Source organism: Girardinichthys multiradiatus, chromosome Y, assembly GCF_021462225.1.
Source record: "Girardinichthys multiradiatus isolate DD_20200921_A chromosome Y, DD_fGirMul_XY1, whole genome shotgun sequence".
Taxonomy (NCBI): Eukaryota; Metazoa; Chordata; class Actinopteri; order Cyprinodontiformes; family Goodeidae; genus Girardinichthys; species Girardinichthys multiradiatus.
In genome coordinates, this window is record NC_061818.1 from 5,892,979 (window position 1) to 5,913,989 (window position 21,011).

General features: G+C 39.2%; 1 protein-coding gene across 3 annotated transcripts; it reads left to right on the top strand.

Annotated features, from left to right (window-relative positions):
• Window positions 1-3,129: 3,129 nt before the first annotated feature.
• On the top strand, window positions 3,130-20,632 carry LOC124863968 (actin-related protein 2/3 complex subunit 1A-A-like). Of its 3 annotated transcripts, none has more exons than XM_047358559.1 (10): window positions 3,130-3,274; window positions 3,955-4,077; window positions 12,050-12,154; window positions 12,393-12,615; window positions 15,268-15,375; window positions 15,602-15,808; window positions 15,923-15,998; window positions 17,136-17,326; window positions 18,099-18,189; window positions 20,443-20,632. In XM_047358559.1, exons 2-10 carry the CDS (start codon window positions 4,014-4,016, stop codon window positions 20,446-20,448), a joined length of 1,071 nt encoding a protein of 356 aa, XP_047214515.1. In that variant the 5' UTR covers window positions 3,130-3,274; window positions 3,955-4,013; the 3' UTR covers window positions 20,449-20,632. The 3 variants fall into 3 exon arrangements, with proteins under 3 accessions (XP_047214515.1, XP_047214516.1, XP_047214517.1); XM_047358560.1 differs by having other exon boundaries at window positions 3,142-3,274; window positions 3,903-4,077; XM_047358561.1 differs by having other exon boundaries at window positions 3,150-3,274; window positions 3,962-4,077.
• Window positions 20,633-21,011: the final 379 nt, after the last annotated feature.

Below are 21,011 nucleotides of genomic sequence, written 5' to 3' on the forward strand. Positions count from 1 at the left end.
GGTCGTCTGCTATGAATTTGATTCATGGGGTATAATTTAATTGAGTTAGTTCATTTAGCCTGCTCAGGTACCTTATGTTCCCAAAATCATAGTTTTAGGAATTTGTTTGACCCACATGCAGATAAACACTCAGGAGATAATCACACAGATTTTAAGATGTTTATTGCACAACAAAGTTAAACTCAGATCTGGAACCAGGAACCGCCAACTGCACAAAAGAACGGAAACAGGTGAGGAGGAAGTGGGAGGAGGAAAATGTAAAGCAATGGTTAAGTTTAATTCTGTTTTACTATAAGTAGGGAGAGGAACCGCCAGGGGGAACAGAGCTGTGGAGTCTGGGAGCTTAGTACGTGAAGATCCTCTTGACTTCTGCCGGAGGTAGGAGAGGCTTGGTCTTCTCACCATAAAGATTGGGCAGGTAATTTGAGAGGATCACAGGTGAAGGAGGCTTGCTGGGGGGCACGTGGAGAGGCTGCCAGGAAGCTGCCAGCCAGGATTCCAGGAAGATAACTAGATGTTTCAGTCTTGAATTCCAGGAAGACAACCAGGTTTCTAAGAGTCCACTTGATCAAAGTGAATGGCAGGACTGTGCAGTCTGAAACTGAGAAGAACCACACAAAAGGCAAGTTGAGGCACTAGAGAAACTATAGGCAAAGTTTAAGAGTCTTGGTGTGAGTCTGTACCACTGAAGGCTAATACTCAGGCGCTGAAGTGCTGGCAGCCTCCGGCTTCAATACACCCAAGAGCAATCAGGGAATGACGAACACCTGTTCCTTCACCACCTGGTGCTCCAGTGCCCTCTAGTGACCAAGCAAAGTTAGTTGCAGGCAAAAACACAAACAGAAAATTCCCAGACTCTGACACCCAATCTGTAAAGGAATGGTTGGATAAAGATGATTATTAGAGGACATATCAAGTGCCTTTGATTTGTTCAAATTAATCTAAATTTTTTGAGAACTTATTTGTTAGGCTTGTTGTCTCTCTTAAAGACGGATTAGCATTTTCCAGGAAAAGCAACACATCATCAGCATGTACAGTACAGACCATAACTTTGGACACACCTTCTCATTCAAAGAGTTGTCTTTATTTTCATGACTATGAATATTGTAGCTTCACACTGAAGGCATCAAAACTATGAATTAACACATGTGGAATTATATACTGAACAAAAAAGTGTGAAACAACTGAAAATATATCTTATATTCTAGGTTCTTCAAAGTAGCCACCTTTTGCTTTGATTACTGCTCCGCACACTCTTGGCATTCTGTTGATGAGCTTCAAGAGGTAGTCACCTGAAATGGTTTTCCAACAGTCTTGAAAGAGTTCCCAGAGATGCTTAGCACTTGTTGGCCCTTTTGCCTTCACTCTGCGGTCCAGCTCAACCCAAACCATCTCGATTGGGTTCAGGTCCGGTGACTATGGAGGCCAGGTCATCTGGCGCGGCACCCCATCACTCTCCTTCTTGGTCAAATAGCCCTTACACAACCTGGAGGTGTGTTTGGGGTCATTGTTCTGTTGAAAAATAAAAGATGGTCCAACTAAACGCAAACCGGATGGAATAGCATGCCGCTGCAAGACGCTGTGGTAGCCATGCTGGTTCAGTATGCCTTCAATTTTGAATAATTTCCCAACAGTGTCACCAGCGAAGCACCCCCACACCATCACACCTCCTCCTCCATGCTTCACGGTGGGAACCAGGCATGTAGAGTCCATCCGTTCACCTCTTCTGCGAGGCACAAAAACACGGTGGTTGGAACCAAAGATCTCAAACTTGGACTCATCAGACCAAAGCACAGATTTCCACTGGTCTAATGTCCATTCCTTGTGTTCTTTAGCCCAAACAAGTCTCTTCTGCTTGTTGCCTATCCTCAGCAGTGGTTTCCTAGCAGCCACTCGTTTTTCCTTACTTAGCTGCTTTTTTCTTGCCATAATACAAATTCTAACAATCTATTCTGTAGGACTATCAGCTGTGTACTGTATCCACCTCCTGCACAACACAACTGATGGTCCCAACCCCATTTATAAGACTTGAAATCCCACTTATTAAACCTGACAGGACACACCTGTGAAGTGAAAACCATTTCAGGTGACTACCTCTTGAAGCTCATCAACAGAATGCCAAGAGTGTGCGTAGCAGTAATCAAAGCAAAAGGTGGCTACTTTGAAGAACATAGAATATAAGACATATTTTCAGTTGTTTCACACTTTTTTGTTCAGTATATAATTCCACATGTGTTAATTCATAGTTTTGATGCCTTCAGTGTGAAGCTACAATATTCATAGTCATGAAAATAAAGACAACTCTTTGAATGAGAAGGTGTGTCCAAACTTTTGGTCTGTACTGTATGTACACATTTTATAGATTCTATTAGCTGTTTGAATTCTACCAATATTTTTGCTTTGATGAATTGCAGCTGCCAGTGGTTCAATGAATTTAGCAAACTGTGAGGGGGAGAGTGGACAGCCCTGTATGGTGCTCCTATCAAGACTGAAGCTCTGAGAAATCCAGTCCTTTGCTTTTACACAAACATTAGGTGAGCTATATAGTAGTTTGATCCATGACAAAAAAGTGTGTCAAAAACCAAATTTGTATAAGCAAATAGAAATTTCCAGTTAACCTTGTCAAAACCCATCTCTGCATTTAATGAAACAATGAAACTGCTTTTATTTTGGATGTTACAAAAATGTATTAAATTGATTAGTCTTCTTGTATTATTTATTGTACACTGATTTTTAATAAACCCAACCTGGTCCCCTTTTAAAACCCATCTCTTCTCCCTGGCATTGACATCATCTGAGATTGATTTTTAAATTGTTTTACCTCATTCTGACTGTATGACTGTTTTATTATTTTTAATGCAGGGCTTGTTAGTGATCTAACATTTGCTTGATCTTCTTTAACATTTTTATAACTAGGGCTGTTTTAATGTTGGCTATAGCAGGTAACATACTGACTACTGATAATTACTCCACAGAATTGACTCTGAAGTAAATTCTTAAAATATCAACTTAAAAGGCAAACAGGAATGTTTTGTTTTAGGTGTATTTATGAAAAAGCTGTATTCTTTACATAATTACTTCGGATGAGATGCAGGCTCAACTATTAGCGGACACACCCACCTTTCTCCCACTCCTTACAGTTACACCACAGCCACTTACTTTACTCAGCCAGACCGTACAGCTCTATTCGTGTCGACTGTCCAGAGTCCACGAATACGGCTCCGCTTAGCTTCACAATCACCACCAATTCAAGTGACCACCTTACACAGTAAAGGTAAGCAAAGATCTCACTTCTCATTGTTTTTACCAAGAGTATCAGCATAGCTTTAGTTTTAAGCTTTCCATGGAATGCAAACAGCTACATTAAAGTATAATTCCATCTGAAACCTTTACACTTGAATATGCTGAGACAATAGCTTATGTTTTCATGATACTGCATGCTTCTATTTGCTGAAGTTGTTTGCTTAAGTCAGGAGAAACTTAGCAAAAGGCACTTAGATCATATGTAATCTTCCTAATCATATAACATCTCAGACTATCAAATATCATGTGTTTATTAAAGATGTAGAATTTATCTCTATGGTCTAACATCCAAAGGTTTTACAGCTCAAACTGCAGTGCTGTTAATGATTGAGCAAAACATTTACAACACATTTTCACTATGTGAACAGTATCTGATAAAGCTTACCTTAAAGTCATGACTCACTTTGCTAACTAGGAAATGTATAAAGGTGCAACAGTCTGCCAATGAAATAGGCAAGTGTAAACTGTGTTAGGGTGTTGTGTATAAAACAATGTCTATAAAATATTTTGTAAAAGTGTTTAACTCACTTCTTGTATCATTTTCTACCTAAATATATAATATGTATGCAACAAGTAAAGATGTTTTTGTTTGTTTTAAGATTTTCTTTTTTGTTCGTGTCCCTGTTTTTTTTTCCTGATCTTATCCTGGAGCCCGCAGCAGCACATCTGCAAAACACTCACATTCCAGTGGCCTCTCCTCCTGCTCAGACATGTCGCTCCATAGCTTTGGGCTTGAGCCGCTCTCTTGCCACGCCTGGAACAAAGATAGGACACGTATGTGAAACTGCATTCATACTAACATAAAAGCATTTCTGTGGCAAAAAATGTTACTACCCTTCATGCTCGTTCACCATAAACTGTTGGTTTATTAAAAAATAAGAATTAAACTTGATATGCTGTGGGCCTATACGTTCTTCCTGTCCTAATTGTGTTAATGCTGGTAGGAGAACCACAGGGAATCTAATTATCAATACAGGAAATGGAGTGAAAGAGCTTTAATGCAGACACATAGCTCTTTGGCTTGTTCTACGCCTCACCCCACTGTTAGCTGGATTATATAAAATCACGTTTCTGATTGTTGTTACATGCATTTCTATTCCCTTCATAGAGAGCACTTATTAATTAATGGCCTAAAGAAGTCCTTTAAGTAGATAAGGATCATTTATTTAAAGGTACATAATTTTGTACTTAATCATTCTAGCAACAGAAAATTATTTTCCAAAATAACATATATATTTTTATGTGGCAAGTGTATGTAAACATTAATTTTCACATTTTAATAAAAGTAGAAAAAATATTTTTTTTTTATGAACAATATCATCATTTAAATAAATAAAAAAGCGTAATAGTGCATTTGTTTGTTCCTGGAACTCAGATCTTTAAAGTTCCTGGACCACTGCAGCACCCCCTGAAGTTGGGGTATATTTTTCTTGTGAGCCGTAATAAACCATCTATTTTCTATTTTCACTTCTGACAATAACATTTAACAATAAATCAACCTCCTGTTTGTCAACATGTTGCTGCAGTGTTTGATTGTATAAAATGCTGAAAAAACGTGATTTTCTCAATGCATTCCTAATTATAGTTATGCTTTGTTTTATATGTTTTGGAGGTCAGACTCATATCTGGGAATGATGTCTCACCCATTTTAACAGTGTTTTAATAGTTGCAGAATAGCAGCTTGTTAGCTTTGCTGCACTGCTTGTGATTTTATTCTTTTAAAAAGTTCATCCTCATTTTTCTAGTTGAAACATTGCCTATTATGTTCCTTGGGTGTTGTTTATGCTCTCTAGTTTTTGCCATAGCAGTTCATTCTTATAGGTTAAGTTTCTTATTTCTTGTGTTCTGTTTTCTGTTCATTCTAGTTTCTTGTTGTGTTCTTTGTATATCTAGATTATTTCCTGATAGAAGTCTGTGAGATACTCCTTCTCTGTTTTTCTGTTCAGCTCCCTTCCCAGTCTCCTCGCTTTCCTTCTGCCTCAGCTGAGCCACACATCCCCCTGATTACTTACACCTGCATTCAGTGCTACTCTCCACTTGTCCTGCAGTATATATTCTTACTGGTTTTCATTGTTCTCCTACTGTTACACTCGTTCTCATGTCTGTGTTCCTTGTCCTGTTTCCCTTGTGCCTCCTGTATGTTCTCTATCTTTATTTAATAAATTACTGCATTCACCTAACCCCCCTGTCTGTGCCTGGGCCCTCCTCTGCAACCACACAATGTCACATTGCCTTTTTGAAAGATTTTTCTGTGTTTTGGATGCTGTGGTGAAAGGATTTTTGTCGCAACTTTTTTACTTTTGGACAGTTGCCTTAAAGTAGAACCGTATCAACAATGTCGGTTGTACAACCAGGAGCAGATGATCAACAACTTAAACGCTCAAATAATACCAAAATTGGAACCCTATATCCAAAATGATTAAAATAGGAGATATAATGGATGTAGTAATGTGCAGTAGTAATGTGGAAAGAGGATTAAGAGGTTTAACCTATCTCTTTAATTGATAATGATTAAAAAAACAAGATCTCTTGCAAACAAAATGGATACACTTTAAGGACAAACAAGGACCCAACTGGACTATTGGATATGCAGCATTAAGTGTTCACTATGAACCATGGCTGCAGGATCACATTGCTGACTCCAATATCTCTCTGCTCAGTTTTCTAATGATACAAGAAGAAAAAGATTTGAGCAGGAGAGGCAAAAGCAAAAACAAAGGAAGTTGAATAGCACTGCTTGTCAACAACATTTTGTCCATATACAGGTCCTTCTCAAAATATTAGCATATTGTGATAAAGCTCATTATTTTCCATAATGTCATGATGAAAATTTAACATTCATATATTTTAGATTCATTGCACACTAACTGAAATATTTCAGGTCTTTTATTGTCTTAATACGGATGATTTTGGCATACAGCTCATGAAAACCCAAAATTCCTATCTCACAAAATTAGCATATCATTAAAAGGGTCTCTAAACGAGCTATGAACCTAATCATCTGAATCAACGAGTTAACTCTAAACACCTGCAAAAGATTCCTGAGGCCTTTAAAACTCCCAGCCTGGTTCATCACTCAAAACCCTAATCATGGGTAAGACTGCCGACCTGACTGCTGTCCAGAAGGCCACTATTGACACCCTCAAGCAAGAGGGTAAGACACAGAAAGAAATTTCTGAACGAATAGGCTGTTCCCAGAGTGCTGTATCAAGGCACCTCAGTGGGAAGTCTGTGGGAAGGAAAAAGTGTGGCAGAAAACGCTGCACAACGAGAAGAGGTGACCGGACCCTGAGGAAGATTGTGGAGAAGGGCCGATTCCAGACCTTGGGGGACCTGCGGAAGCAGTGGACTGAGTCTGGAGTAGAAACATCCAGAGCCACCGTGCACCGGCGTGTGCAGGAAATGGGCTACAGGTGCCGCATTCGCCAGACTTGGGCTACAGAGAAGCAGCACTGGACTGTTGCTCAGTGGTCCAAAGTACTTTTTTCGGATGAAAGCAAATTCTGCATGTCATTCGGAAATCAAGGTGTCAGAGTCTGGAGGAAGACTGGGGAGAAAGAAATGCCAAAATGCCAGAAGTCCAGTGTCAAGTACCCACAGTCAGTGATGGTCTGGGGTGCCGTGTCAGCTGCTGGTGTTGGTCCACTGTGTTTTATCAAGGGCAGGGTCAATGCCGCTAGCTATCAGGAGATTTTGGAGCACTTCATGCTTCCATCTGCTGAAAAGCTTTATGGAGATGAAGATTTCATTTTTCAGCACGACCTGGCACCTGCTCACAGTGCCAAAACCACTGGTAAATGGGTTACTGACCATGGTATCACTGTGCTCAATTGGCCTGCCAACTCTCCTGACCTGAACCCCTTTAGAGAATCTGTGGGATATTGTGAAGAGAACGTTGAGAGACTCAAGACCCAACACTCTGGATGAGCTAAAGGCCGCTATCGAAGCATCCTGGGCCTCCATAAGACCTCAGCAGTGCCACAGGCTGATTGCCTCCATGCCACGCCGCATTGAAGCAGTCATTTCTGCAAAAGGATTCCCGACCAAGTATTGAGTGCATAACTGTACATGATTATTTGAAGGTTGACGTTTTTTGTATTAAAAACACTTTTCTTTTATTGGTTGGATGAAATATGCTAATTTTGTGAGATAGGAATTTTGGGTTTTCATGAGCTGTATGCCAAAATCATCTGTATTAAGACAATAAAAGACCTGAAATATTTCAGTTAGTGTGCAATGAATCTAAAATATATGAATGTTAAATTTTCATCATGACATTATGGAAAATAATGAACTTTATCACAATATGCTAATATTTTGAGAAGGACCTGTAATGTACCAAGGGAGTTTTTTCAGTGTTTGGCAACAGTATACATTCCACCATCAGCTCTTGCAGACTGATTGTGATGAGTGGTTCAGTTGTTTCTAACATACAGACATAACCCCCATCTACATTTGTAGTGATATCTGGTCATTTAAGACATGCATCACTCTCTACTACACTTACAAGGCTGTGATAGTTTGTCAGCTGTGAAAACAAATGTGTTGGGTTTATATTATGCATACATCTCAAAAGTAGTACCTGTTGATCATAATAACCTCTGGTGCAGAGACTACCTATGATAAAAAGAGCTGTTAGGAGATTTTCATAGAAAGTTGAAGATAGGTTGAGGCTACAGACTGGGATGCACTATGCCAGCCTCATTGAGAGGACATAAATGCAATGACTCAGTGTGTCATCAACACTATAAACTTCTGTGTGGATAACACCATCCCGACCAGAACAGTGAGATGCATCACCAGTGACCAGAGGGAACTTGCTAAATAAGAAAAAAAGAAACCTTCAGAGAGGGAGACAAGGAATTATTGACAAGTATACAGAAGCAACTTAGAAGTCACGATTAGAGACAGCAGAGGAGGTGTATGGAAAAATGCTGGAGGGCAAGCTCCAGCATAACTACACTACTGGTCAATCATTTTAGATACACTTTCTCTTGTAGTGGTTTTCTTTATGTATCTTTATGTTATGTTCAGTGAAGGCATCAAAACTGTGAAGGAACACATGTGAAATTAGAACTATAAATATGTTTTTTTTTGTTTTTTTTTGAGATTCCTTAAAAAAGCTGACCTTTGCTGTGATGACTAAAATATTAACCTTTGGTCGTCTCTGAAAGCAACTCTTGGAAATTCTTCGAAGGCTCTTTGGAAAACCATTCCAGGTGACGACTTCATGAAGCTCATGGAGAGAATGCCAAGAGATCAAAGCAGTAATCAAAGCAAAAGGTGGCTATTTGGAAGAATCTAAAATATAAAAATGTTTAGTTATTTTACACTTTTTGTTTACTATATAATTCCATGTGTGTTCATTCATAGTTTTGTTGTCTTTGGTGAGAATCTACAATTTAAATAGTCATGAAAGGAAAGAGACCCTTTAAGTGAGAAAGCGTATCTAAAACTTTTGACCGGTAGTGTACATCAAAGCTGTGTGCTCAGGGATGAAGGGATCATGGGCTTCAAGCAGAAGGAGGATTGGACAGATGGAAGTTTGGACAGTGCTGGTGAACTGAACACTTTTATCGGTTGAATTCAAATTTAAAAATACTTTCTTAATCTCAAATAGAAATTGAATGTTGTAACTCCTACAGGTTTCTTCAAAAAGTTGTAGATGATGATGGCTGGGGGTAGGAAGGATCTCCTGTAGCGGCTAGTATTATGAGAAGCCTCTGACTGAAGACACTGTTGTTGTAATAGATTCTGATGAAGACGATGCTCAGGGTTGTCTGTATTTGTTCTTCATTTTATAAAACATCTTTCTTCGCACAGTCATCTCCAGAGGTTCTATAGCAGTCCCCAGTACAGAACAAGCTTGTTGAGCTTTTTTAAGTCCCTGGCTCTGATGCTACTACCCCAGCAGATGATGGCAGAAGAGATCACACTTTCCACAGCAGACTTACAGACAATATGCAGCATATTGCTGCAAACACAGAAGGTCCTTATCTTCCTCAAGACGTACAGTCTTCTCTGTCCCTTCTTGTAGACGGCTTCACAGCTGCATCTCCACTCCAGTCCGTTGTCCAGGTGAACCCAGAGGTATTTATTCTCCTCCACCACCTCCACGTCTTCTCCCATGATGAAAAAAGTGTTTGACCTATTCCAGTTTAGTCTGAAATCTACAATCATCTCTACAAATAATCTACAAATCATTTGATTTCATTACATTCAAGATGCTTGACTGTGTCTACACCATACCACAAAGTGGTCCACTAGTTCTCTGTACTCAGCTTCTTCTCCATCTCTGATCCACCGCACGCCTGCAGAATCATCATCATCAGAGTATTTCTGCAGATGACAGGGGTCTGTCTTGAACTGGTAGTCTGAGGTGTGCAGAGGGAAAATGAATGGTGAGAGTACAGTCCCGTGTGATGCTCTTGTGCTGCTGACTACCTGGTTAGACACACAACCCTTCAGTCTCACAAACTGTGGTGTATTTTTAGGTAGTCACTGATCCAGATGATTGTTGAGGTTTTAACCAGAGTATCTTCAATGGTTTCAGTTCACGAACAAGGTCAGCATCCTTGATAACAATTGCAACTAGCACTATATTTTATCCATGCAACAGCCATTTTAGATATTGTGCTTATTTTCCAAGTCAGATTTCCAACTTCCTGTTTCTTACCTGAAACTCTGGACTTCTGACATCCAAGAACTCAGTGGAATGTAACATTAGCCTAGTAAATTGACTCAATAATAAGAAAATTCTACTTGCAGCTGACATCATTCCCTGATCTGAGTTCTGACATCCAAGGTTAACTGAGCACAACATTTATGCTGAGCAGTATGAAGCAGACCTTAATCGATACCACCTCTCGAGGATACATAAAAAAAAGAAAATGTAACAAATTAGTATCATTACATGACCTGCTGCTATGCATTGCATTTAGAGTGTTATAATCTGGCCTGACCTTAAGTATTAGCTGCAAGGCGGGGAGTTACAGTGCCTTGAACTGGTCAACCTCTTGCGACATTTCAGGCTTCAAACATAAAGATATAAAATTCTAATATTTTGTGAAGAATCAGCAACAAGTGGGACACAATCATGAAGTGGAATGAAATTTATTGTATGTGTCAAACTTTTTTAACAAATAAAAAACTGAAAAGTGGGGCGTGCAATATTATTCAGCCCCCTTGTGTTAATACTTTGTAGCGCCACCCTTTGCTGCAGTTATAGCTGCAAGTTGCTTGGGGTTTGTCTCTATCAATTTTGCACATCGAGAGACTGAAATTCTTGCCCATTCTTCCTTGAAAAACAGCTGTAGCTCAATGAGGTTGGATGGAGAGCGTTCGTGAACAGCAGTCTTCAGCTCTTTCCACAGATTCTCGATTGGATTCAGGTCTGGACTTTGACTTGGCCATTCCAACACCTGGATACGTTTATTTGTGAACCATTCCATTGTAGATTCGGCTTTATGTTTTGGATCATTGTCTTGTTGGAAGATAAATCACCGTCCAAAACTCAGGTCTCTTGCAGACTCCAGCAGTTTTTCTTCCAGAATGGTCCTGTATTTGATTTGTGCAGTGTACGACTGATTGTAGTCCAGAGGGAATGGTGTGTTCAGGGTGTTGAGCTGTGTTGCTTTTACGGCAAACATATCGTTTTGCATTGTGGCCAAATAGTTCAATTTTGGTTTCATCTGACCAGAGCACCTTCTTCCACATGTTTGGTGTGTCTCCCAGGTGGCTTGTGGCAAACTTTAAACAAGACTTTTTATGGACATCTTTGAGAAATGGCTTTCTTCTTGCCACTCTTCCATAAAGGCCAGATTTGTGCAGTGTACGACTGATTGTTGTCCTATGGACAGACTGTCCCACCTCAGCTGTAGATCTCTGCAGTTCATCCAGAGTGATCATGGGCCTCTTGGCCACATCTCTGATCAGTCTTCTCCTTGTTCGAGATGAAAGTTTAGAGAGACGCAAGGGTGGCGCTACAAAGTATTAACGCAAGGGCTGAATAATATTGCACGCCCCACTTTTCAGTTTTTTATTTGTTAAAAAAGTTTGACACATCCAATAAATTTCATTCCACTTCACGATTGTGTCCCACTTGTTGTTGATTCTTCACAAAAAATTAGAATTTTATATCTTTATGTTTGATGCCTGAAATGTGGCAAGAGGTTGACCAGTTCAAGGGGGCCGGGTACTTTCGCAAGGCACTGTAGTTTACTTTTCAGGACTTTGAACATATTACTGGACTTTAAAATTTTGTTTCTCATCATTGCACTGAGAACCAGAGAGCCAGGATCCTTTGTTCCCTTTAAAGTGATTCACTATTAAACTGAGTGATGGTAATCAACCAAGTGTTATGTTTGCTGAAGTGTACCAGAATGAACAAAAGTTATTCCTTACAGCCACTGGTTACTCAGGTTATTCCATAACCTGCTAATACTTTCAACAAGATCCAACAAGAGTAAGCCATGATGCATAAAGAGATATAAATGAAAATATCAGTGAATTGTGTGCAAACATAAAGTAACGCAGAGGTACAAAACCTCATGGCACACATGTGCCAATCGGAAATGGTAAAAAAAGAATAAAAATCCTGTATGAGCATCACACCTTCACTGCAGCAAGCAGAGTTATTTTGGACAAATACTGAAATTTCACCTCAACTGACTGGCTTTAATACATTTCATAGATTGTGTTCTTTTTGCCATTATGATAACATTACATGACACATACTTGCTTGCAGAAATTGCTGTGAGTCCTAACAACACTGTGGTAAACATCTATGAGAAGAAAGGCGAAGACTGGGTTAAGATCCACGAGCTGACTGAGCACAGTGGACAAATCACAGGTACTGTAGCTCCAGCTGAGAAGTACTGGATTTCACTGGTTTTCACTTGTTTACAAATGTCCCAGTACAAAATGTGGACCCTACTGTACATGTAAAAAAAGAACAGGTTTACTTTATTAGAACCTCTACCTAAGGAAAACTGTGTTAATGGATATTACATCGTTTTATTCCCAAATGATAAAATAGTTAAGACTTAAAGTTAACTGCTTTTGCTGACAGAAGGATCTGCTGTCCACAGGTATTGATTGGGCACCGGTGTCCAACCGTATTGTGACCTGTGCCTCTGATCGGAATGCCTATGTGTGGACACTAAAAGATGGTGTGTGGAAGCCCACACTGGTCCTGGTGCGCATCAACCGTGCAGCCACCTGTGTGAAATGGTCCCCACAGGAGAACAAGTTTGCTCTGGGCAGTGGAGCTCGGCTTATCTCTGTCTGCTACTTTGAGAAGGAGAATGACTGGTGAGCAAGATTAGGATTAAAATGATGACTCCGCAGAAACTGCCAAGAGTAACCAGTCCTGAATGAAGAACTGCTAACTTGAGGACATCAAGAGAAAAAGTCCATTAAATTGTTCCCTTATCTGCATTTCATACTAACACGGATCAAGCTTAGAAAGTTCTGATTAGATTCAATTATAATGTTTAATAATTATTCTATTGAGGCATACAAAAGTATTCATGCCCACTGAACCTGTCCACATTTTGTGAAGTTTCAACCACAAACATTAGTTTTATTAAAATTTCATAGGATTGACCAACACAAAGTAGTATATAATTGTAAAGCAAACAGAAAATGTTACATAGGTTTAATTTTCTTTACAAACCTGAAAATGTGGAGTGCATTTTTATTTATTCAATACTTTGTAGAGCCAGCTTTTTCGTTAGATCCAGCAGCAGGTCTTTTAAAGAATATCTCTACCAGCTTTGAACATCTACAGGCAAAGATTTTTATCCATACTTTACAAAAAATTTAACTCAGCCAGATTAGAAGGATAGCAGCTCTGACAACCAAGTCTTGCCACATATTCTCAGTTGTAGGACTGGACTTTGACTGGATCATCCTAACACATAAATATGCTTTGATTTACCATTACAATGTACAGGGGTTGGACAATGAAACTGAGACACCTGGTTTTAGACCACAATAATTTATTAGTATGGTGTAGGGCCTCCTTTTGCGGCCAATACAGCGTCAATTCGTCTTGGGAATGACATATACAAGTCCTGCACAGTGGTCAGAGGGATTTTAAGCCATTCTTCTTGCAGGATAGTGGCCAGGTCACTACGTGATGCTGGTGGAGGAAAACGTTTCCTGACTCGTTCCTCCAAAAGACCCCAAAGTGGCTCAATAATATTTAGATCTGGTGACTGTGCAGGCCATGGGAGATGTTCAACTTCACTTTCATGTTCATCAAACCAATCTTTCACCATTCTTGCTGTGTGTATTGGTGCATTGTCATCCTGATTCACGGCACCGCCTTCAGGATACAATGTTTGAACCATTGGATGCACATGGTCCTCAAGAATGGTTCGGTAGTCCTTGGCAGTGACGCGCCCATCTAGCACAAGTATTGGGCCAAGGGAATGCCATGATATGGCAGCCCAAACCATCACTGATCCACCCCCATGCTTCACTCTGGACATGCAACAGTCTGGGTGGTACGCTTCTTTGGGGCTTCTCCACACTGCAACTCTTCCGGATGTGGGGAAAACAGTAAGGGTGGACTCATCAGAGAACAATACATGTTTCATATTGTCCACAGCCCAAGATTTGCGCTCCTTGCACCATTGAAACCAACGTTTGGCTTTGGCATGAGTGACCAAAGGTTTGGCTATAGCAGCCCGGCCGTGTATATTGACCCTGTGGAGCTCCCGACGGACAGTTCTGGTGGAAACAGGAGAGTTGAGGTGCACATTTAATTCTGCCGTGATTTGGGCAGCCGTGGTTTTATGTTTTTTGGATACAATCTGGGTTAGCACCCGAACATCCCTTTCAGACAGCTTCCTCTTGCGTCCACAGTTAATCCTGTTGGATGTGGTTCATCCTTCTTGGTGGTATCCTGACATTACCCTGGATACCGTGGCTCTTGATACATCACAATGACTTGCTGTCTTGGTCACAGATGCACTAGCAAGACGTGCACCAACAATTTGTCCTCTTTTGAACTCTGGTATGTCACCCATAATGTTGTGTGCATTTCAATATTTTGAGCAAAACTGTGCTCTTACCCTGCTAATTGAACCTTCACACTCTGCTCTTACTGGTGCAATGTGCAATCAATGAAGACTGGCTACCAGGCTGGTCCAATTTAGCCATGAAACCTCCCACACTAAAATTACAGGTGTTTCAGTTTCATTGTCCAACCCACTCATATTAAAAGAAATATGCTACTTAGTAGGGTAATTAAAAAAATGTACGAATGTATGTTTGTTTGCGCATAAAAAACAACACTATTTACTAGAAATGAAAAAAACTACAAAAAAACTGCAGAAATGTAACACCCCATAGAAGAAAATGTATCTTCTTTTTGTGAAGGTTTTACTTTTTCTTCATATTAAAACACAAAAATAGAAATAAAACTGGGGTTCTACAAAACAGACAACAGTTTTCTTATAGTACATATTTATTGCAGAATTTAAGTTGTGTTTTTTCTAAAAGTCATGTAATGTTTGCGACTCTAAATTTATTTTATTTAGCTGGACTGAGGGCAAAATGGCTCTTTGGATTGTAAACGTTGCAGACCCCCGGTCTAGGTAGATGGCCATGTCTTGGCATTCTTGTATTTGGTCCATCTTCCGAACATGGGAAGAGGATGGATTGAACAGAGCTCTGTGTAATCTTTTTTTAACGTGTCCTGTCTGGCATATCGGGGATACCATATAGAAAAGCTGCTTGCCTATATGTGCCAGGATAGATTTTCTCAACATCTCAAGACAGAATCTTATTGCATGATTGGCCTTATTAAATTGGGATATAATACATTGACGTTTGTGGTTGGTACTGGACCAAATGTGGAAAAGATTTATTCTTATATCATCGTGTCAACCTTATTTGACAAGCAGATTGTTGAGAATTTTGAGCAGATCAGACACGGAGTTTTATCTGTCTCAGGTGGCTGAGCAAGCACATTAAGAAGTCCATCCGTTCCACAGTTCTGAGTCTGGACTGGCATCCCAACAACGTCCTGCTGGCAGCTGGCTCTGCAGATCTTCACTGTAGGTAAGGCCAGACTCTAACCTTCTTTAGATCAGCTAGGAACCTAAAACCTTCATGGGTTTTTGTGCCATTGTTAAACATTTTCTTGCTTTTATTAAAACCCAAGGTTGTGGCAGAAAATAGTTTTCATTAAATCAAATCAAAACAGTGTAGCGGTTAAAGCTGGAAGCACAGCTACAAATCATAAAAGTCAGTCTCGGTGAGTTCAGATGCTCTCTGTGCTTCTCAGAGTTTTCTCAGCCTACATCAAGGACATCGAGGACAAGCCCGGCCCCACACCTTGGGGGGCCAAGATGCCTTTTGGGGAGTTGCTGCTGGAGCATAAAGACTGTGGTGGGTGGGTGCACAGCGTCTCCTTCTCCGCTAGTGGGGACCAGTTGGCCTGGGTGGCCCACAACAGCAGCATCACTGTGATTGATGCTGCACAGGGGAAGGAGTGAGTACAGTTGCTATGTCTATGCTAAAAGACAAATGAGAGTTAAATCATGCAGTCTTCGTGCTATCTTATTGTTGCATCTTACAGTATAGCGTATTCCTACCTTCAACTCAGGGTAACCCAGCTGACCACAGAGCTTCTGCCGCTGCTGAGCGTCCTTTTTGTCAGCCCTACGGAGATTGTTGCTGCGGTAAATAATACATGTTCACTGTTTGTGTGTGTGCTGAGTATTTAATTCCAAAATGTATTCTGCAAAAATGTATATTAACATTGGATATATTCAAAAAGAAAAAAGGCAGACAGGTGAAGAATATTTCTCGAAAGCCTCTAAGAATTAAAACAACAGATAATTCAGGGGATAAGGAGGAATATTATTGAACAAAGGCTTCAAGAGCCTCTCTGAGCAAACAGGATTACAAATATAAGATGTTGATTTCATGAGTCAACAAAGAATCTAAGTAAAAAATTAGAAAATTCACACCTAGAGAATCAGCAGCCTTCTGCTTACCGCCAACACATAAAAATAAATCTGGTGACTTTAAGTGTGGAGTGTCAAAAGTGTTACAATGTAACCAATAAATAGTTCATTATAAAATTATTTATATATGACATGAGTTAGAACAAAAGTGTAAATAAACAAATGCATTAATAAATAGTTAAATGTTATTACTTATGATATTGTAATGTGTCAATTTATGAAATACATAATGAAATAACTTTCATTCATGAATTAACTGTTTAAACTGTTTAGAAGTATTTTAGTGCCTTTAAGTTCTTGTGAATTAGAGCCAAATAATAAAATTATTTAAACTGTCAGCGCAGGACATCAAACACAACCCAACAGCTGATTGGTTTACCCTGCAAAGCATGTCTACTTCAAACCAATTAAACTGAGCTAAGCAGCAATAGCTCTGCCCTCTAACTTTTATTGGTAAGGCTGATGGATAAGATCAATTCAGGATGTTTTAAAACACATTACCTTGAAAAATGAGCATTGACATAATTATTATTGTTTCTTTCAAATAAAATATATTGGTTTTTATTTATTATTAACATTTAGTTAACCTATTTTAAAAAGTATCCATGTTATTGCATCTAATTTTAATTAATAAATTATGCACATAGGTAATCATTCCATAGCTTACTTATTTATTGAATTGTGGCACCGTACATGGTTGTAGGACTTCTATTACAATATTTGTCGAACCCATTTCCAGTGATTTCTCCCTGATCAGCAAAACCCTTAAAAAAATGCCTCATCTACACAAACATATTTTAACTGGTGACTTTGTCCTTGATGCGGTTTAATGTCCTCTGTCCATGTCAGGGCCACGGTTGTTGCCCCTACCAGTTCTCCTATAGAGGTCCAGGTGCCCTGGAGTTTGTGAAGAAGCTGGATGTCCCAAAGCAGACATCCAAAGGCAGTTTGTCAGCCATGCAGCACTTCCGCAACTTGGACAAGAAGGCCACTGAGGAGGACAGCAACGAAGTAGAAGCTCTTCATCAGAACAGCATAATGTACAAACTTTATTTTTAATCCTTTTATATTTTGTAGATTTAATTCAATTCAGTTTATTTATCTAGCACAATTTACATAAAATGTTGTCTAACAGCACTTTACAATAAGAGTCAAACCCAATCATACAAACAGATTCAGACTCAGTTACATATATTGCAATGTAATCCTCGCTATCAAACAATGCCCTCAAGTTCACTTTAATAATTCAATTGGTAATGAAGTTTTCTTTCTAAGGAAATCATTGAGTCACAGACCTGCAGCATTAACTCCTTCTGGGCCAGCATCTAGGAACGGGAAAGTAAAACTTCCTCTTAACAAGAAAAACCTCCAGCAAAACCAGAAACTGGCTCAGTGTGAGCGGCCATCTGCCTTGAATGATTGGATGTTTGAGAATATATAGTATACACACAAAAAAGGAGAAACACTGACCCAGGACTACTTTCTAAGTTAAAGAAACGTAAAGATCTAATGGCAGTAGTAGCTTAGTGTCTTCATCTGAAACGCAGCTAAACAGACCATCCGAAGAACCATCAAGTATTCCATGTCAGTCTTTTGAAAGAGTGGACGGTCAAGCCACATGTGTGCGTGCACGGTTGTGGATGAGGAAGAACCTCAGGAGCAGTTCTTCCCTTCTTCAACTGTTGACATTTTGAATTCCTCTCTAAACATTTCCCTTCTTTTAGAGTCTCAACATGCTGTCACTGTGGGAAGGTAAAACTGGCTCGATGGTTGAAGGCATTTCTTACAACTGTAATATGCTTTGTTCTGCAGGCAGCTGTGTATTGTATCAGGGGTGGAAGCCAAAGTGGAGAGCTACAGCAGTGTAGGTCTGGATGGAGCCATGGTAATCTGGGACTTTAAGGTACACATGTCAAACTATGTCTTTAATGCAGCTGTGCATAGAGGATTTCATTTAGAAAATCAAATGGCAGATATGTTTTTAAAAACACTCTTGGTTAAAATTGCCACAAATTATTAACTTTATTTATTTCAACACTTTAAATGTAAGGTTTATTTCCAAATTTAAAATAATGATACAAAAGAAAAAGATTAAACTAAGGCCAATTATTATTATTGTTATTATTATTAATGCTATTATTTTTATTAGTAGTAGTATTTACAGAAATGATAATATTAATAGTAATTAATGTTTGTGTAGGACAGCCTGGCCAAAGTGGCTGAAGAAGGGCAGTAGACAGATGTTGTCCAGTGTAGCAGGTGGTTTACTTAACAAAAAGTGTGACACATTTATTTTTACAAAAATTCAAAACCTATTAACTATGTTAATAAACCTAACTGAACTTAAAGAAACTGAAATTAGCATCAAGTGCACTCAGTTACCCTGACATGGTTCTTTCCTCCTGAACAACTGTATCCTGTTGTTTAAATACAGTGCCTTGCGAACGTATTCGGCCCCCTTGAACTGGTCAACCTCTTGCCACATTTCAGGCTTCAAACATAAAGATATAAAATTCCAATTTTTTGTGAAGAATCAGCAACAAGTGGGACACAATCATGAAGTGGAATGAAATTTATTGGATGTGTCAAACTTTTTTAACAAATAAAAAACTCAATAGTGGGGCGTGCAATATTATTCAGCCCCCTTGCGTTAATACTTTGTAGCGCCACCCTTTGCTGCTATTACAGCTGCAGGTTGCTTGGGGTTTGTCTCTATCAGTTTTGCACATCGAGAGACTGAAATTCTTGCCCATTCTTCCTTGCAAAACAGCTGGAGCTCAGTGAGGTTGGATGAAGAGCGTTCGTGAACAGCAGTCTTCAGCTCTTTCCACAGATTCTCGATTGGATTCAGGTCTGGACTTTGACTTGGCCATTCCAACACCTGGATACGTTTATTTGTGAACCATTCCATTGTAGATTTGGCTTCATGTTTTAGATCATTGTCTTGTTGGAAGATAAATCTCCGTCCCAGTCTCAGGTCTCTTACAGACTCCAACAGGTTTTCTTCCAGAATGGTCCTGTATTTGATTTGTGCAGTGTACGACTGATTGTTGTCCAGTGGGGATGGTGTGTTCAGGGTGATGAGCTGTGTTGCTTTTACGCCAAACATATCGTTTTGCATTGTGGCCAAACAGTTCGATTTTGGTTTCATCTGACCAGAGCACCTTCTTCACATGTTTGGTGTGTCTCCCAGGTGGCTTGTGGCAAACTTTAAACTTGACTTTTTATGGAAATCTTTGAGAAATGGCTTTCTTCTTGCCACTCTTCCGTAAAGGCCAGATTTGTGCAGTGTATGACTGATTGTTGTCCTATGGACAGACTCTCCCACCTCAGCTGTAGATCTCTGCAGTTCATCCAGAGTGATCACGGGCCTCTTGGCTGCATCTCTGATCAGTTTTCTCCCTGTTCGAGGTGAAAGTTTAAAGGGATGGCTGGGTATTGGGAGATTTGCATGGCCTACTTTTCAGTTTTTTTATTTGTTAAAAAAGTTTGACACATCCAATAAATTTCCTTCCACTTCACGATTGTGTCCCACTTGTTGTTGATTCTTCACAAAAAATTAGAATTTGATATCTTTATGTTTGAAGCCTGAAATGTGGCAAGAGGTTGACCAGTTCAAGGGGGCCGAGTACTTTCGCAAATCACTGTACTTTCAAGCTATTCCAACAAAATAGTTTCCAACTGAATATTCCATAGAAAGGGTAAGACTAAACATTACAATAATCAACTTATTGATGCTACTTCATACCAGCAACAGACAAACAACTTTTAGAGTGTAGCCATTACCTCACACAACAAATACAAAAATAAGGGAAATAAAAAACCTAGAATTGACTTCATCAGGTTACAACAGTTTTTTCTAAATAAAAACTGGGTGATAGTAAATATTTGCAGACTAAATAATAAAGATTAAAATTATAATAGACTAAACTCTCTGGGGAAATGGTATTCTCACACACTTTGTCACAGTTGGTTTATTATGCTTACAAAATTCTTCATCCTTTCCCGCTTCTTATTATTATTACTGCTGTTGATAATACCATTGCCAATAATAGTAATTAATGCTTGTTATTATTTTTATTATTATCATTTAAAAAGCATCTTGTTAGAGTAATGTTTTAGGTTAACTTAACATGTTTTCTTTCTTTTTTTGCAGCACTGAATCAACACAGCTTTCATTATTTCTGAAGCATCAACAAAACCAAATAGATTCTTTCCTACAAACAGACCATCTGCTTGTTCATTGTTGTTGCTTTGAAGAACTGGAAAACACCATCTTCACGAGGACAGCTTTGTTTTTATATGAATTAAGAGACCAGTAAATAAAGCCTTCTTCTCATTTTAAATTGTATGCTTATTCCATGGACACATTATTCCTTCTGAGCTGCATATCGTATGTTCAACATGTTCTTTTATTCAAATCAGTTTATTAATATAGTGCTAATTCACAACATGTCATCAAATTACTTTACAAAAAGGTTCCGTTCATATACAGAAATACAGGGGTTGGACAATGAAACTGAAACACCTGGTTTTAGACCACAATAATTTATTAGTATGGTGTAGTTCCTTCTTTTGCGGCCAATACAACGTCAATTCGTCTTGGGAATGACATATACAAGTCCTGCACAGTGGTCAGAGGGATTTTAAGCCATTCTTCTTGCAGGATAGTGGCCAGGTCACTACATGATACTGGTGGAGGAAAACGTTTCCTGACTCGCTCCT

Bases quoted from the DNA above. Each gene is read 5' to 3' on its own strand.
- LOC124863968 (XM_047358559.1), top strand. From the start codon at position 4,014: ATGTCGCTCCATAGCTTTGGGCTTGAGCCGCTCTCTTGCCACGCCTGG. The intron at 15,376-15,601 runs GTAAGGCCAGAC...TGTGCTTCTCAG, and splicing joins TCTGCAGATCTTCACTGTAG to AGTTTTCTCAGCCTACATCA. The intron at 15,809-15,922 runs GTGAGTACAGTT...CCTTCAACTCAG, and splicing joins GATGCTGCACAGGGGAAGGA to GGTAACCCAGCTGACCACAG.